The 18,165-nt window shown below is 45.3% G+C and overlaps 2 protein-coding genes across 4 annotated transcripts in view; one reads left to right on the top strand and one right to left on the bottom strand.

The window, feature by feature from the left end:
• Positions 1–4,304: 4,304 nt before the first annotated feature.
• Positions 4,305–7,361, top strand: LOC120929266. The gene is made up of 2 exons (XM_040340583.1): positions 4,305–7,105; positions 7,322–7,361. Exon 1 carries the CDS (start codon positions 4,560–4,562, stop codon positions 6,267–6,269), a length of 1,710 nt encoding a protein of 569 aa, XP_040196517.1. The 5' UTR covers positions 4,305–4,559; the 3' UTR covers positions 6,270–7,105; positions 7,322–7,361.
• Positions 7,362–15,395: 8,034 nt separating this feature from the next.
• Positions 15,396–18,165, bottom strand: part of LOC120929265 (protein NPAT) — a 70,047-nt gene continuing 67,277 nt past the window's right edge. For 2 of the 3 annotated variants that reach the window (XM_040340579.1, XM_040340582.1), the window contains 3 exons: positions 17,842–17,902; positions 16,684–17,746; positions 15,396–15,690 (listed from right to left, as the gene is read on the bottom strand). In XM_040340579.1, the coding sequence (XP_040196513.1) occupies positions 15,607–15,690; positions 16,684–17,746; positions 17,842–17,902 (1,208 nt within the window). In that variant the 3' untranslated portion in view covers positions 15,396–15,606. The remainder of the gene's footprint in view (positions 15,691–16,683; positions 17,747–17,841; positions 17,903–18,165) is intronic. The other variant, XM_040340581.1, reaches the window with a different exon arrangement.

Below are 18,165 nucleotides of genomic sequence, written 5' to 3'. Positions count from 1 at the left end.
TCCGGTGTTGGTTGTATTTATTTGTAAATCAAAGCAATGATTTTGGTCCTTGGAGGAACTGAGCTCTCTAATAGGTTAAAGGATGACCAAGATTTGGGTGGTAGGTGTGTGTGTGTGTGTACGTGCAAGGACGTTCATTGGATGTGTAACCTAGATGAATATTATACTGTATTTCATTTAGTGCCAGTAGTTGGGCAGTGCAGTTACAATATGGTTCAATACCAGAGTATGAGGACCCTGCTTATGGAGTTTACAACCTATAGGTCCAATCTACTACGCCTGGTGTAAGTCTGTCTGGCAGGAGCTAGTTTAGAACAGAAGCTTAGGTTAAGCTCGGGTTCACACTGGGCTGTGGGAATGAAGCTGTGCGAGTTTAGCTGAACTCGCACAATTTTACTCACGCTTGTCCATCCTGATTTCAGCCGAGATGAAAAATCTGTGCAGGTTTCTGCACAGATGTCAATGTACATCGCGGGCTGAAATTGCAAAAAAGTAGTACAGAAACTACTTTTTGAAATCGGTGCAGCGTTGCACTGATGAGGACGGTGCCATTTCTGACAATTGCCATCGATTTGACATGTCAAACCGCACCAGTGTGAATCGGGGCTCAGGCTGTTTTCTCTGTGCCCCTCCTAGATGACTTGTAAGCACATTCCTGTAAAATTGGCAAAATAATCTGTGGGCAGGATGTACCTGGTTGGAGCCTGGGTGGAGGCTGTTATAGAAGAGCACCTGTTAAAGCCTCATGCAGCACCCACAGTTTGGCATTGGTTAACAAGGAATCCTCTGTCGGCATAGATGGCTTCCTGGGACTCAACTGCAGTGTCTCCCCACATCAATTAAGGGAAAGCAGGCTCAAGCTGTCGTGCAAGGAATTCTCTCCCTATGTGGATGGCTGTTCCAGATGCTGAAGGAGAATGTAAAACATGTAATGGTCCCTAAACTCTCATCCCACAAAATGGTAACTTTACTTCCTGCAATGCTAAACTCCATTATTCTTCCAAGCGGACATATCGGACACTTTTGGAACTATTTTGGGACCATTCACATTTATACAGCGAACAGTGCTAGAAATATGCACTGATTACTGTATAAATGTGACTGGCAGGGAAGGAGTTAACACTAGGGGAGAGGAAGGGGTTAAATGTATTCCCTGGGAGTGACCGATCTGTGTCCCTATGTACAGGGGACACGGCATTGGTCTCCTCTCCCTGACAGCACGTAGAGCTCTGTGTTTACACACACAGAGCTCCACATCCTGCCTCTGTAATTGCCAATCGCGAGTACCTGGCTGACATCGCAGCCGCCAGGCATCACGTGACACGGCGGGCACAGTTTCTCCCTGCTGCGTGGCCTCGGCGGCGCGGGGGGAATGTAAACAGCAGGACGTCCACCCGGCAGTTGAGAGCCGCGCTGTGGACGTCTTTCGTCTAAAGCGCAGTTCTCAAGTGGTTAAATCTTTGCAAAAAAATATATAAAAAATGTGCATAAGAATTCACAGCCTTTGCCATGACACTCAAAATTGAGTTTAGGTGTATCTGTTTCCACTGATCAAGTTGTAGAAACACATCAAGGATGAAGTCCACCTGTGGTAAATTCAGTAGATTGGACATGGTGTGAATAACTTCTGGATGCACTGTATTGAGTTTTTCACTGTAAGGGCCCTTTTCACATGGGGCTATCCATGTGTGGGCTCTGCTTTGCTCAGTTGGGGATCGCTCTGCGTTAAGGTCTGCCTGTCAGTTTTTTAGGCAGACCTGAACGGTCCGCCCGTGTGAAAGGGCCCTTAGGCAGGCCATACATTGGTCGAATTTTGAAAATCTTATCAAGAATTTTTATTGAATTTTGCAACATTGGGGGGCCACAGCAACAGCCCAGTGTAAGGTCACCTTACGGATGTTCAGTAAAGGTGACCAAAAGCCTCATACACACGATCGGACATCAAAAAAACTTTTCTGTGTACTTTTGTTCGCAGGGCGTTGGCCGTGAACTTGGTATGCATACAAACGGCACAACTTTCCCTATCCGTCTTTCAGGACAGCCACAACTTGAGAGATAGGCTCCTCTTCCTTAGGAAACACTGCACAGCCTTTAAAATCTCTCCTCCCCCTGCTAGACCTCAGTTCTTAGTGTTTCCTCCGGTGGGGAGACACTGCTAAGGAACCAGGCAGTGCAGTCAGGGGACTGTGGCCATTATTTTTCCTATGTGGGAGGCAAGGGCTTCCTAAAGGAGATTGGGCGAAAAACTTACCGCCAAAAAACGCACCCCAACCAGGTCGAGCGCGACAGACGGTTTGTGGGGGGGTCCCTATCGTGTCCACAGGACCGCGGCGGGGGAACTCAGCTCCGGGCACCCTGATTACAGGCCGCACATTGTTTTTTTCAAAAAGTGCGGGCCGAGTGGCGGGCGACGTCACTTCCGGTGCGCCTCGGAAAGGATTCCCTGTGACCCGCGACTTCCGGTTCCGGGTCGCGGCGCTGATAAGAGACCCACGTGTCCTGCTGGAGGTGTCGGATACTCGTTGGGACGAGTTAGACACAGCGCAACCACCCCACTATGTCGGTGACCTCTCCGGAACGGGACCCGACTAGGGACGCTACCTCCAGCCAGTCCAAGGTAAGGGTTCCTGGGGAGGGTTTCCCAAAACCTTAGACTGTGTCTTTTTTCCTTCCTCTACTTTCCCTTGGTGGTTGGGGGAGAGGAGGGATAGGCAGCAAGGGCACCTAGCAGTAGTGTCTGTCTAGTGCTTCCCAGAGGGTTGTAACCATGTTGTTGTTTTTAAAAAAAAAAAAAAAAAACTTTTTTTGTATCTTTGCTTTTTTAAATGTGGGTCCTTATGTCTTCTATTTTTCAGAAGAGCCTAGAAAAAAGCCAAGAAAAAACAGGAAGGACACATAGTTCTAAGAAGAAATGTGCTTCCTGTAGGGACTCCCTTCCTGATTCTTGGGCAAAAGTTTTGTGCAGAGACTGCATAAACTCTCTAGTTAGGGAAAGGGATGCAGAACAGGAGGATAGTCTAGCTGCTTCAGTTAAGGAACTGGCCTCTACCTTTTCCTCTTTCAAAACCTTGTTTGAAAGGGTGCAACCCCCCCTGGTACCCACACAGGTTACAGCCCACCCTGATGTTCAGGGTCCTGCACCTGCCTCTCCTGATCCTTCAGCGGAAGCAGTTGATTTTGCAGGCCCTTCTCAGGGGCAGCACTCCTTAATGGAGAATGTTGCTTCCGACTCGCAGGCAGAGTCAGGTGAAGAAGACCAGGACAGTGAGTCCAAGAAGTCTTCCAGATACAAGCTATCTCTTGATGAGGTTGAGGAACTGCTAGGTGCCATTTACACGACCCTAGGCATTCACACGGATATTAAACCTCTTAGTCTCCATGACCAGATGTACAAAGGTCTAGGGGAACACAAGGGCAGGGTCTTCCCAGTGCACGAACTTCTGGTTGATACTGTTAAGAAGGAGTGGCAGGACCCTGAAAGAAAGCCTTTCTTTTCTCAATCCCTTAAGAGAAGGTTTCCCTTTGCGGAAGATTCCACGTCCGTTTGGAATAAGAACCCTAAATTAGATGCGGCCTTTTCACAAGTCTCTAAAAAGACTGATTTAGCATTTGAGGATATGGGCAACCTGACGGATGCTATGGATAAGAGAATGGACTCGTTGTTGAAAAAAGCATGGGAGTCCATAATTGGCAATTTAAAACCAGAATTAGCAGTTACAGTAGTGGCCCGTAATTTAGAACACTGGCTCTCAAAGATCCAAGAACATATTGAGGCAGATACGGACAAGGACACTATTTTGGCTTCCTTCCCCACAATTTTAAAAGGGGTAGCCTACATTGCGGATGCCTCAGCAGAATCCGTCCGCATGTCAGCCAGGTCAGCAGCCCTGGCTAATTCTGCCAGAAGAGCTCTCTGGCTCAAGACTTGGTCAGGAGACATTGCGTCCAAGTCTAAGTTATGTGGGATTCCCTTTACAGGAGATCTCCTATTTGGTCCTGACCTGGAGTCAGTCTTAGACCGCACGGCGGATAAGAAAAAATCTTTTCCGTTTAAACGTAAAACTCCACAAAAAGGGAGAGGGTTTCGTCCCCAGAGACAAACAGGGGTCCCGAAACCAGAGACTCAAAAAAGGATCTGGACACCTAGGGGTAGGGGAAGAGGAGCGATTTTTCGCCCACCTGACCAGCCCCCCAAAAAACAATGACTCCCAGATCAGAGTGGGGGAAGGTTGGGGGCCTTCCTCCCACAATGGGAGTCTTTTTCCCCAAACAGGTACGTATTGGCGATAGTGAGAAGGGGGTATTCCCTAGAGTTCTCATTCCTTCCGCCACAGAGGTACCTGGTCACTCAGCTTCCCAGAGCCAAGGAAAAAGCAGAAGCTCTAGTGGGGGCCTTGAGGGATCTGGAGGTCCAAAATGTTGTTTGCAGAGTCCCAAAAGGAGAGAAGAAAAGAGGGTTTTACTCCCACGTTTTCGTGGTAAAGAAACCCTCTGGCAAGTACAGGTTAATCCTAAACCTGAAACCGCTGAACAAGTCAGTAACATACAAAAGATTCCGTATGGAGTCAATTTTCACGGTAAGGGCCCTCCTACCACAGAATTGCTTTATGGTCTCCCTGGACCTCAGGGACGCGTACCTGCACGTACCCATTGCAGAGGGGTCTCAGGAGTTTCTACGGCTAGCGATAGACTTGGGAACTTCGGTGGTGCACCTACAGTTCCAGGCCTTGCCATTCGGTCTATCCTCCTCACCCCGCGTGTTCACAAAGGTCCTGGCGGAACCAATAGCTTTTCTGCGTCTTCAGGGAGTGGGTATAATAGCGTACCTGGACGACCTGCTTCTTTTTGCAGCCTCTCCGGAACAAGTCTCCAGGGACCTGGAACTAACCAAAAAGACCCTTATGGACCTAGGTTGGCTGTTAAACCTGGAAAAATCCAGTCTAATACCATCGCAGCGCATTCCTTATTTAGGGTACACCCTGGACTCCACCCTGCTAAGGGTCTTCCTTCCATTAGAGAAGGCTCTAAAGTTAGAAAAGTCGGTATCTGCCCTCCAGGGCAGCCATCAGGTTTCAATCAGATTCCTGATGTCAACACTAGGACTGTTAACTTCCACTCTACCGGCAGTCCAGTGGGCAGGGATTCACTTTCGGGCCCTGCAGGCCTTTGTACTCAGAATCTGGGACCACAGCTCAGAACACCTAGACGTCCTGGTACAGGTCCCGAGTCAGGTAAAGAGATCCCTCTGGTGGTGGAGAAAGATCACCAATCTGTCGCAGGGTCGTCTATGGCATATCCGGTCTCCACTGATTGTCACCACAGACGCCAGCGGCAGAGGTTGGGGGGCTCACCTGGGGGTACTTCCAGCACAGGGTGTTTGGGAAGTGGCAGAGCTGAAACATTCCTCCAACTGGAAGGAGCTGAGGGCGATCGGTTTAGCTCTCATCTTCTTTCAGGAGAGACTTCGAGGACACCACGTCCAGGTGAGGTCAGACAATGCGTCGGCCGTGGCCTATGTAAACAAACAGGGTGGCACCAGGTGTGTAGCCCTGTCGGCCATAACAACAAGAATCTTTCGCTGGGCCGAAACAAACACCCTGTCCTTATCAGCAGTTTTTCTAAGGGGGATAGAAAACAGTACAGCGGATTTCCTCAGTCGAAGTCAACTGAGGGAAGACGAGTGGTCCCTCAATCAGGAGGTCTTCCATCTTTTGGTCAAGAGATGGGGGTCTCCGGAGATAGATCTCTTCGCATCCAGGGAGAACGCAAAAACACATTGGTTTTTTCTCTCGGGGCAGGGGAGAGGGAGCAAGAGGGATAGATGCCCTATCCCAGAGCTGGCGATTCGGGATTTGTTACGCCTTCCCACCCCCAGCTCTTCTACCACTGGTCCTGAGAAAATTTCAGCTGGAGAACACCTCACTTATCCTTGTGGCACCCCACTGGCCCAAGAGGGCTTGGTTTTCGGTTCTCAAGCAACTGACCACAGAACCCCCTCTTTTTCTTCCTCTTCGAGAGGATCTCCTCTCGCAGGGTCCAGTTCTATGCCCACAGGTACACAGGTGGAACCTTGCGGCGTGGTTACTGAGGAGTCCTTGCTGAGGTCCAGAGGTTTTTCGGACAAACTGACTGCCACCCTTCTTAACAGTAGGAAGAAGGAGACACGTTCTATTTATAGAAAAGTTTGGCTTCGTTTTAATACTTGGTGCCAGGAATTTTCCTTTCCAACACAAAGCCACAAGTCCGTTTCTCCAGTGCGGAGCGGATAAAGGCTTGTCAGTGAGTACCCTTAAAGGCCAGGTCTCAGCCCTCAGTGTGTTTCTAGAGAGCCCTCTAGCATCCAATCCTTGGGTCATCAGGTTCTTTAGGGCTTTGTCCAGACAGAAACCTTCCCAGGGACCTCCCTTCCCCAAGTGGGATCTATCACTAGTTTTACAGGTGCTAACAGGGTTGCCCTTTGAACCCTTAGACAAGTGTTCGTTAAAGGATTTAACGTTTAAAACAGTCTTTTTAGTTGCAGTGACTACTGCCAGGAGGGTCAGTGAATTGGAAGCCCTGTCCATTCGTCCTCCTTTTTGTGTAATTTTTCCGGATCGAGTTGTTTTTAAAACCGATCCGGCCTTCCTTCCGAAAGTGGCTTCCAAGTTTCATAGAAGCCAGGAGGTTGTGTTACCTTCATTTTGTTCCAATCCCTCTGGTGAAAGGGAATTTAAGTTTAGTACACTAGATGTTAGGAGATGCATCCTACAGTACTTGGAGCTGACTCGGGCTTTTAGGAAGTCAGACTCTTTGTTCGTTTTGTTTTCTGGGACCAGAAAGGGACAGAAAGCGTCTCGGCGCACAATTGCTAGGTGGCTTAGACTAGTTATTGGGCAGGCTTACTCCTTGACTGGTAGGGAAGTCCCTACAGGAATAAAGGCACTCTACTCGAGCGGTGGCTACTTCTCAGGCTGAAAGGGCTGGAGCGACGCCAGATCAAATATGCAAAGCCGCAACTTGGTCCAGCTACGCCACTTTCATCAAGCATTATAGAGTAGACTTGGTGTCAGCAGGTGAACAAGCCTTTGGGAGAAAAGTCTTGCAAGCCGTGGTCCCACCCTAAATTGTAAGTACTCGATTATCCTCTCAAGTTGTGGCTGTCCTGAAAGACGGATAGGGAAAAATGGAGTTACACTTACCGGTAACGTCCTTTCCAGTAGTCTTTCAGGACAGCCCTAGTTACCCTCCCGAAAAGTAGGAAGAAGGGGTTTCTAATCCAGGAACATAGTATGATATTGATGTGTTAACTATGGATTACCAACATGTTCTTGTGTCTCCCCAGCGGACCGGAGTGCTCGTATAAAAACTGAGGTCTAGCAGGGGGAGGAGAGATTTTAAAGGCTGTGCAGTGTTTCCTAAGGAAGAGGAGGAGCCTATCTCTCAAGTTGTGGCTGTCCTGAAAGACTACTGGAAAGGACGTTACCGGTAAGTGTAACTCCATTTTTTCTGCAAACTTTCTCAATTTTTTTTTTCAGCTCTTTACCGCCACCCTTTGGTCAACTATTGTTGATCTTTTGCATTGGTTCTGAGCATGCATGTTGTACTTTGGTTCAATGGACTTCTGTACACATGATCTGACTTTGCACCATAGGACTTTTGCCGAAAAGTTTGTCTGTTTGCAGAGCGAACGTTTGTCCAATTGAAAATCGAAAGTTTAGCCGATAAGGTGTACACACACGGTCAGATTTTTTGAAAAACCTGGTAATTTTGAAGTTTGTCAAAGTCCTATCATGTGTATGGGCCTTTACACTTTAAGCAGGAAGGAAGTTTTTGCCCTCCACATCAACTTGTCCTTTTGTAAGACCAGGAAGGGTTCTTTACAAGATAAGGCTGCCAGCTCAGAAACTTATTGCACAGGTGATGACAACAAATATTGAGTGTGGACAGGGGATTGGTTTAAAGAAAGGAATACACAGGAGCCACATGGGCAATATCACGTATAACAAACTTGATATTAAAAAAAAAAAAAGGAAGAGAGCGGTCTCCTAACCACTTCAATACTGGGCACTTTCACCCCCTTCCTGCCCCAGTGCAATGTTCCGCTTTCAGTGCTGCCACCTATTGAATGGGTGAATTGTTGCATGACAGCGCAATTGTCAAACAACATTTTTAGAATCCTCCCCCCACAAATAGTTTTTGTGGCATCACTACTGGCGTTTTTTATTTTTTGCACTCCAAATAAAAAAAAAATTCTGAAAACTTTTTTTCTTTATACTTATTTACAAAGTTTTGTAACATTTTCTCCTTCACTGATGAGGCTGCACTGATAGGCAAAGTGCCATCTTATTGGGCACTGATTGCCTTACCTGGTGGTCTGTCAGTGCGAGTAGAGGAAAAGCCAATAAACGTCTCTTCCTGTGATCAGCTGTGTCTGAGCCTACATCAGAGACTCTACCAGGATTAGAGATGTGGTGTGTCAGATTGACACACCACAGCGCCGGGCACACGCTAGAGGCTTATCCTGCTGGATGTCATGACCATCCAGTCAGGATAATACAACCACTTTGTGCCCATCATTTTGCTATATGGTGGGTGGGAAATGGTTAAACAAAATCTTATTTCCTTGATAGTATGAAGGGCCAACTGCCAGTGCAGGCTCATTTGCAAAAAGACCAGAACTTACCCAACTAAAATTTTACTAGCACTAATGGCTCTTGCCTTGCAAAAAAAGCAGATTTAGCCTTTTAAAGGGTCACTAAAGGAAAAAAAATTTTTTGCTGAAATGACTGTTTACAGGGTATAGAGACATAAAAGTTAACTGATTCCTTTTAAAAATGATTAAAAATAGATTAAATTCAATCATATAATGTGCCTCTAGTTTCACTTTCGGTTTTAAACTGGCTTCATGTTTCTGTGAAGTAGAGAGACCAACAAAACAAACAAATCCAGGGCAGTGTTTTTGTTTTTCAAATGAATCTGATTGGTTCTGGGAAGTTTTAGACACACAGTAATGACAGCTTAGACCAGTGGTCATCAACCTTGTCCTGCAGGGCCCACTAACAGGCCAGGTTTGCAAGATAACTGAAATACATCACAGCTGATATCATTTGCTCCTCAGTTATTGCAATATTCTAGACTGCATCTCCCCAATACATAAAACCTGGCCTGTTAGTGGGCCCTGCAGGACAGGGTTGATGACCACTGGCTTAGACCACCGTGAGAAAGCTCCCAGTACTGTGGTTATAAGGAGCCAGACGAGCAGGAAGTGTGGAGATCACAGCAGAATTACAGCTACTTCAAAGCAAAAATGAACAATAAGGACATGAAACCAGTACTGCAGTAAGGTAAAGGAAGCTATTTAGCTAAAAAAAAAAAAAATCCTTTAGTGATCCTTTAAGTCCAATAGTAGACCTTTTGGGAAGTAGATTTCTTAGTATTTAACATTGCCCGTCTACCTGGGCCAGTTGGGAGCTATGACAATCACCCGTATGCCCTTCATCTTGATTGAAGCAGGTGAGAAAGGAGTTTCAGAAGAGGAAAAAAAAGGCATAAAACAGGATGAACTAAGCTCAGAGTCACCAGAACAACCACTGCTTTCACTACAGAATACCTGTACCTGGAGTCAAACCTGTCCAGTTTGTTGCTGAACCTGGAGGTCAGAATGGTTTGCATGCCCCTGCTGTGACAAATGCCCTGAAACATCTCTGGTTGAAGGCCCCCCTTTCCCTGACTCCAAAATGTTGCCATCTGAGGGAATTATGTCTGGGATATAAATAGTGGACAAGGTAGACCATAGGATTTTATATTGCCACCTACAGCAGTAGGACACAAGACATAAAAGAACAAAACACCACCTATGGGAAAGTCCCCTATGGTATAACATTTCCTATTCACATTTTGCAAAAGGTTCAGCTTTGCACAGCCTTAAGTTAGTCACCTGTTGGTAGATGCCCACAGCCTCCACATTACACACTGCTCAAAAAAATTAAAGGAACACTTTTGAATCAGAACTCCTGGGATATTGATCTGGTCAGTTAATTAGCAGAGGGGGAGGGGTGTATACAGAGGGGGTTGTTAATCAGTTTCAGCTGCTTTGCTGTAAATTGAAATTAGCAACAGGTGCACTAGATGGGCAACAATGAGACGACCTCCAAAACAGAAATGTTTTTTCAGGTAGAGGTGTCTGACATTTATTTTCCCTACTCATCTTTTCGGACTGTTTTTCATTTGGCTAGGGTCAGTGTCACTACTGGTAGCACAAGGCGATACTTGGACCCTATATAGTTTGCACAGGCAGTCCAACTCCTCCAGGATGGCACATCAATACGTGTCATTGCCAGAAGGTTTGCCGTGTCTCCCAGCACAGTCTCAAGAGCATGGAGGAGATTCCAGGAGACAGGCAGTTGCTCTAGGAGAGCTGGACAGAGCCATAGAAGGTCCTTAACCCATCAGCAGGACTGGTATCTGCTCCTTTGTGCAAGGAGGAACAGGATGAGCACTGCCAGAGCCCTACAAAATGACCTCCAGCAGGCCACTGTTGTGTGAATGTCTCTGACCAAACAATCAGAATTCATGGGGGTGGCCTGAGGGCCCGACGTCCTCTAGTGTGCTCTGTGCTAGCTGTGGAGCTCGATTGGCATTTTCCATTGAACACCAGAATTAGCAGGTCTGCCACTGGTGCCATATGCTTTTCACAGATGAGAGCAGGTTCACCCTGAGCATATGTGAAAGGGTCTGGAGAAGCGGCGGAGAACTTTATGCTGCCTGTAACATCGTTCAGCATGACCGGTTTGGTGGTGGGTCAGTGATGGTCTGGGGAGGCATATCCCCCTAGGGCTGCACGATTCTGGCAAAAATGAGAATCATGATTCTTTTGCTTAAAATGAAGATCACGATTCTTAAAAACGTCTTTCATGCTATTAAAGGGGGGCATGTGAGGAGTGGACTTAAAATACCGGCAACCACTATCCATTATAATATATTATGAATTTTACCACCACCTGTGTTCCTGGTTTCTTCCCCTGGATGACAGGAGCAGCTCTGCAGTGCATGCTGGGGCTTGTAGTCCCAGCCCAGATGCCCAGGATCCCATGGTGTTAATGGAGGTGCAGGGCATGTTGGGACTTCTATCACAGGCTGTAATGAACATGCAGCACATGCTGGGAATTACAGTACTATCACAGGCTGTAATGAACATGCAGCACATGCTGGGAATTACAGTTCTATCACAGGCTGTAATGTAGGTGCAGCATATGCTGGGACATATAGTGCCAGTCCAGCTACTCAGGACTCCGGGCTGTAATGGACATTCAAAGCAGTTCTATCACAGGCTATGGTGAAGCTACACGGCATGCTGGGACTTGTAGTTCCAGCCAAACCACTCAGGACTCCAGGCTGCAATAGAAATGAAAAGCATGCTGGGACTTTTAGTTCTATCACAGGCTGCAAGAGAGGAGCAAGGCATGCCAGAGCTTTTAATTCTATCACAGGCTGCAATGATTCTGCAGAGTACAATGGGACTTGTAGTTCTATTAGAGACTGCAAGAGAGTTGCAGAGCCAGCTGGGACTTGTAGTTCTATCACAGGCTGCAAGAGAGGTGCAGAGCATGCTGGGACTTGTAGTTCTAGCCGAGCCACCCAGTAACCTAGGCTACAAAGATAAAGTGCTTGTAGTTCTATCACAGGCTGCAATAGAAGAGCAAGGCACGCTGGAGCTTCTGGTCCCATCTCAGGCTGCTAGAGAGGTGCTTGCTAGGACCTGTAGTCCTCCAGTGTAAACACATGCAGGAGGTCTCCCTGTGCCATTGGCAGCACACAGGTGTGTATGTCCCCGTCACAGTCTCAGATGATACAAGCCACTCTCCAGCCCAGTGTCCGGGAGATAGGAGCCGATGTGGGGAGGCTCGACCTTGTTCCTCCTCTATGGACACCACACACATAGTGCACCCTCCCCACCCCCACTGATAAGAAGCGGGAACTCAGCTCAGTACCGACCTGTTGATTTCAGGGAGAATCCAAAAGCAGTGGGTGGGACATAGCCCGTGTCAGCGTGAAGAGAGCTGTAGTCCCGAGCGGAAGGGGAGCGCCTCAGCTTGAAACTACAACTCCCAAGGTGCACTGCGCTCCCCCAGCTCCTTATACAGCATTCTGATTTTACCTTCAGACACAGAAGAATCGCGGGTCATCCCGCGGGGAGAATCAAGATTGCGATTCTCTCCGCGATTAATCGTGCAGCTCTAATGGAGGGGCGCACAGACCTACAGGCTACACAATGGCACCGACTGCCATTAGGTATCGGGATGAAATCCTTGGACCCATCGTCAGACCCTACGCTGGTACAGTGGGTCCTGGGTTCCTCCTGGCGCACGACAATGCCCGGCCTCATGTGGCGAGAGCATGCAGCCAGTCCCTGGAGGATGGAAAAAATGTATACCATTGAATGGCCCCCACGCTCACCTGACCTAAATCCAAAAGAACACCTCTGGGACATTATGTTTCGGTCCATCCGGTGCTGCCAGGAGCTCACTGATGCTCTGGTCCAGATCTGGGAGGAAATATCCCAGGACACCATCTGTCGTCTCATTAGGAGAATGCCCTCATGTTGTCAGGCAAGCATACAAGCACTTGGGAGCCATTTTGAGTTGTTGCAATGAAATTTTAGCAAAATGGACTAGCTTGCTGCAATATTTTTTCACTTTGATTTTCGGGATGTCTTTGAATTCAGCCCTCTAGGTGGAAAATTTTAATTTCCATCAAATGATGTGCCATCCTTTCATTCCTAACACATTACCCAGTCCATATCAGTATAGATATCTAGCATGAGATTTTTGCCGGTTTGAGATATGATGTTTTCAAAGTGTTCCTTTAATTTTTTTTGAGCAATGTAGCTTCTGAATTGTCAATTGTTTCACGACTTGCTTATGCTATCCGCATTATATAGATACTACGTTTACAGTTAATACTAGTTAACTTTCAAGGAGTTACATATGTTTCTCAGCTAAAAGTGTAATTTTACCCCCCCCCCCCCCTCCCCATGGTACATTTATTTTTCCTGTTGGTTCCCTATTTTTCATTCAGAGGCCAGTGGGGTCTGGGTATGGCACTCCAAAATCAAGCAGAGGAAAAAACTGAAGCATGCTGGGAGTAGAAGGGGCCATACTAAACTGTTTGTTTTTCCCGTGTCCAAAAGCCTTCTGTGGTTAGCAGTATAACTCAACAGTTTTCTAAATTCCTGTGTCGCTTACTGATAGATACAGAAATTGGACTTATGGAAGAACTGCACTTTGATACTGGAATCATTACACAAAAAGACAGAGCAAGGCTATACAGTTTACACATATAAGAAGCAAGTATTGTCAGAAAAAAAAAAAAAAAAACTCAGATAAAAAACTAAAAGATTTTTCTTTTAATACAAAGTCATTAACAAAACAGAACTGCTGGGCCAAAGGTAGCCAGGAATTTGTTACAGAAATACTTATTAAATGTGGGTTGCTGAACTGGGGAGGATTAAGTAGTTAATGTGCATTAATCAGTGCATAACTTGTAACTCAGAGTCGTATGACTTCTAGAACGTAGAAACCCCCCTAACGATTATAGGGAGAACAATTAAGGAACACATGAAAAACATAAGCAGAATTAAAGTCATAGGGGTTCATTTACTTAAACTGTAGTGTGCGCAAAATCTGGTGCAGCTCTGCATAGAAACCAATCAGCTTATTAAAGCTTAATTGAACAAGATGACGTTAGAAGCTGATTGGCTACCATACACAACTGCACCAGATTCTGCGTACACCAGGCTTTAGTAAATCTCCCCGTGTATCAGCCCATTTTGCTGAAAAACTTTCCAGCAATCCAAACCATCTGATGTTTATGTGCATTGAACAGGTAATGAAGGAATGGAGAGTTTGTGACACTGTATAATCCCTTTCCATTATATATATAAATAAAATAAAAAAATTAAAAAGAGGGGGGGGTTGGGGAATACACAAAAATAAATACATACCACAAGGTCCTAATATAGAATTTGACCTGAACTGCTACCTGTGAGAAGGATGGGGTTTATGAATGTAAAAGAGGAGAGGCCTTCGCTTTATAGATCAGCTTTCTGAAAAGAGTGCAGGTTGGGTTTGAAAACACAGAAAATGTGGTGCTTTTGATTGAATGTGAATTGAGCGTGGTTGCCAGTGATGACGGGGTGTGCTTGCAGAACTGAGGGGGAAAGGAAACCTAGTAGAGATGATTGCTGATTTTTTTTTTTTTATGTAATATACCAAGTATCAATCAATTACCTTGTAGATATATTTTCTAATAAGTTTATTTTATAGACCAAACTACTACATGGAAGTACCATTTCAGTTATTCTTATTCCTTTGAACAGTTGGAGAATGAAGAGACAGCCCAGAAGTAGTAGTTTGGTCCTTACAGTAACAGACATAGCTAGGTAAACACGAGGAGGAAGTGTTTTGGAGAGATTTGTGTAGAGTTTGGGACATTAGAGTGTTTCTGAATCAGGAAGTAGTTGTTTCTGCAACATGCAATGTAAGGCTAAAGCTACTTTCACACTGAGGTACTTTTGCGCTAAAAATAGCACCTAAAAAAGTGCATCTCATGCCTCCCAAGTGCTTTCACACTGGGGCTGTGAGCTCGCAGGAGGAAAAAAAAATGCCTGCAAGCAGCATCATTGGGGCGGTGTGCCCTGCCCATTGAAATGAATGGGCAGCGATGCCGAAGCACCTGCAAAGTGTTTTGCCAATGCTGCAACACAGGCTCTTTTAACCCTTTCTTCGGCTGCTAGCGGGGCTATAACAGCGGTAAAGTGCCGTTAAAACTAGCAGCACTTTACCGCCAACGCCGGGCACTAGGCAGTGTAAAAGTATCCTACCTGTGGATGTTACATTGAAAGATGTCTTGAAGTTATGTGGGAGGAGGAGGAGGAGGAGGAGACACATTTTAAATACGATGGGTAGAGGGTATTATAAGGATTGCTATAGTTGTATAATTTCAGCTAAGAAGGCGCCACAAAGTGCTTTATCATATCCTTTTTCTGTGTTATATTTTCTGTGTATGTAAAGGCAAAACTTTATTTTTTGTTTTGGATAGAGCAGACAAAAGGTTAGATCCTCTGCCAAGTTATCGTAATCTGTGCCCTAGCCGGGGAAACTCACCCTCACTATTTGTAAAGTGAGAGTTAATGAAAAGTCTTCTAAGAGGGGAATTCCTTGTATTTTGGGGAAGATTCTATTTTTTTCTGCTTTCTTGTTGAATCTCCAGGCACGGAAATTATAGTAAATTTCCCCAGCACAACAGACAGAAGAAAAAAATCCCCAACAAGTTTTAATCCTATCCAAAACTGAAAAAATGTGGATATGGATATATATATTTACACACACACATACACAAACACACACACTCTCTAAGTACTTCTGCGTTTTTTTTCCAACTGCTTGTCACAAGTATACAATATATACAGCTCAAACAAACATGGCAGCAACAAAGCAAGTGCCTTCATATTACAAAACCTGTGACCCTCTAGAAGTCACAGTTTTATTTACATACATATCTACACATAATGTTTACAACGTCTGCTGCTATAAGGTACTTCGTGCAGGTTGATGTCAGAGTCCAAAATTACTCGTCATAATGAAGGGTCATTAAGAATTTTTCCACATCCATTCCAGTTGGGAAATTGTCTGCGCTCTTCTTCCGCTGCTTCTGTGCAAACAAGGAAAGGACAGTATTATTAACCATTCCTCCAGCAGTGCCATGCACTACCACCTTTATAAGGGCTGATGTATAAACCTGCTCCCACCCCCTTTCTACAACCTATTCTAATTATCCTCTAAAAAGAAGCTGCTAATACTTACCTATTGTAAGGGTACTTTGGTCCTGTCACATGATCGGCTTCCGGGGAGTGGCGAGGCAGCCAACAATGGATGCCCCTGAGTGACATCAATGCACAGTCATTGTCACCGTCACCAGTGATGCAACCTTGTTGGCTGCACTTAAGTTTTTAGTTATACAGTGGAGACACTTTGAAGTTAAAGACATGGCCACTATGCCCATTTAGGAGAAAGAAAGAAATGAGACTCATACCCACTCCCATCATCCTATTCCTCTGTCTTATACTTGTGTGAGCAAGATAATATCCAAGCTTTAACCAGACTACATTTCTTCCTCCACCTTGGCAACTGACCACTCAATACCAGACACTTTGTCATGAAATGGAATACCACTTTACTACTCATTCAGGGAAGAGCTGTGCAGGCACTAAATGGTTCCAACTATAAATTTTAACTCAATACAAAAAATCACACCCCAATCCTGCAAAGCCCTCAAACAGGATGACCACGTTCTAACCTTTACCCATGATCACACCAGAATCGCTTTCCCACACATACAAGTCTATGGGAATGCAAGAGCAGTGTGAAACAGGTCCATGCAGCTTATAAGAAAGTCAAATGGAGGTCAACTGCAGTCAAATGTCCCCTATTGGTGAACTGTGACTGAAGCACCTCAAAAGGCATTTCAAACACAGGCTAAATGTACCCGAAATGATGCTGCATTGTACCAACGTGCATTACCACAATACAGTGATGTGAATGGGTTCTCATACTTACAGGAGATTTCACAAAACAGTGAAAGCAGAGCCGATAATGTATAGCACTTTGCAAAGAAAATACAGTATGTAGCCAAATAATTACCCACCTTCATTTTTTTCTTTTTCTGAGAGCTTGAAGGGCTTAGAAGCTCTTTTCTATGTGATCGCCGTTCATGTTCATCAGAATCCTCAAGCCTTCTTTTCTTTGCAGTACTTTTGGATGGTTTTGATTGATGGGTGTTGTCCTTCAGTGGTGTGCTACTGCTAGTCTTTGCAATAGAGGCCCTAGACAGTATCATTAGCGTGTGGGCAGCCATATTGACACTGTTCTCACTACCAGCTTCACTGGCAGGACTGCATGTAGGCATGTCTGGCGTTGCAGGAGGCATCATGGGTTTGGGTGTCCCTCCATCCTCATTGTAACGCCGACATGTTGGAGTCCGTGTGTGGTCAGAATTATCTGTGACCTTGTCCTCATATCCTCTTCCTGGTGTTCGTGGTGGTACATCTTCAGCAGACAGTGAATTTGGACTATGAAACTGCATGTCCTGCAAGAGCTGACTAGCTTGTTTTGCTAGAGGGCTTGTAGAACAGACCCTTTCCGAGGACACTTTTTGTGGTGTCTTCCTCAGAATATTAGGTAATGAAGTATGTTTTCTTACAGGATCCTGAGGTGGTTTTAAATTTTTCTCTGTGCGTAAATTATCTTGACTTGACGTAGTTTTTTTGTCTATTTGGCCTGCTGGGTGAATTTGTGTTCCTACCTTCAACACATTCTCCTTGTTGACGCCATATGCACCACCTAAACTTGTGGCCCTTTTTTCCCCAGGTTGATCTTTTGCTTGTGCAATCGTCTGATCCACCCTGAAACTCTTCCCCAACGAAGGAGCTGATCTTTCATTTTTTTTTGTTTCTTTGGACACGCTAATTTTAGAAGATACAGCTTCTGTGGAGGCCAAATCATTTTGTATTGTGTCATTCTTGTCCTTTCGGCTTTTTTCATTTGACGAAGATGAAGAATTAGCAATAAACAGTGTTGAAGACCCGTCAAAGCAAAGCACTCTCCTATGGGCTTCCACTGACTTGGACACGGTATTTAACGCCTCTGGTACGGAGCTTTCCTTGGCTTTCTGCTGAATCTCGGAGGTGGAATTCTTTTCCTCATTTTCTCTGTAAAAAAATTAAAAAGAACATTATATTTTAAAGAAAGGCGGCTTTCTGCTAAGAATTAAGGGGAATCTACAAAGAATTTCAAGATCACTGACCTCTGCACCAAGCTGGAGGGTCGGCTTATGGAATCAGCTGCTGGGTTGGACGATGATTTACCTAAAATAGGGGAAACGTTACATAAATTAAATCTTTAAAACAGATTATTTTTTTTCAATGCTCAGCAGATAGAAAGAGGTTGACACAGAGGATGGATACAATTTTTCTTAGCAGTGTCTGTTAATCTACTTATGAACTATAAACCCAATTACCCAGAATTTAATAAGTTTATGTACGTTTATGTAATTTCAAAAGTTTTCAATCACTTAAAAAAAACAAAAAGTGTATTTTTTCTATGCAGAGCAATGCAAGAGGTTCACATT

This window comes from Rana temporaria, chromosome 2, assembly GCF_905171775.1.
Source record: "Rana temporaria chromosome 2, aRanTem1.1, whole genome shotgun sequence".
In the NCBI taxonomy this organism is placed as follows: domain Eukaryota; kingdom Metazoa; phylum Chordata; class Amphibia; order Anura; family Ranidae; genus Rana; species Rana temporaria.
Note: the sequence above shows the minus strand (reverse complement) of the source record. Positions and strands in the feature narration are given on the sequence as shown.

Coding starts and splice junctions, on each gene's coding strand:
- LOC120929266 (XM_040340583.1), top strand. CDS start 4,560: ATGGAGTCAATTTTCACGGTAAGGGCCCTCCTACCACAGAATTGCTTT.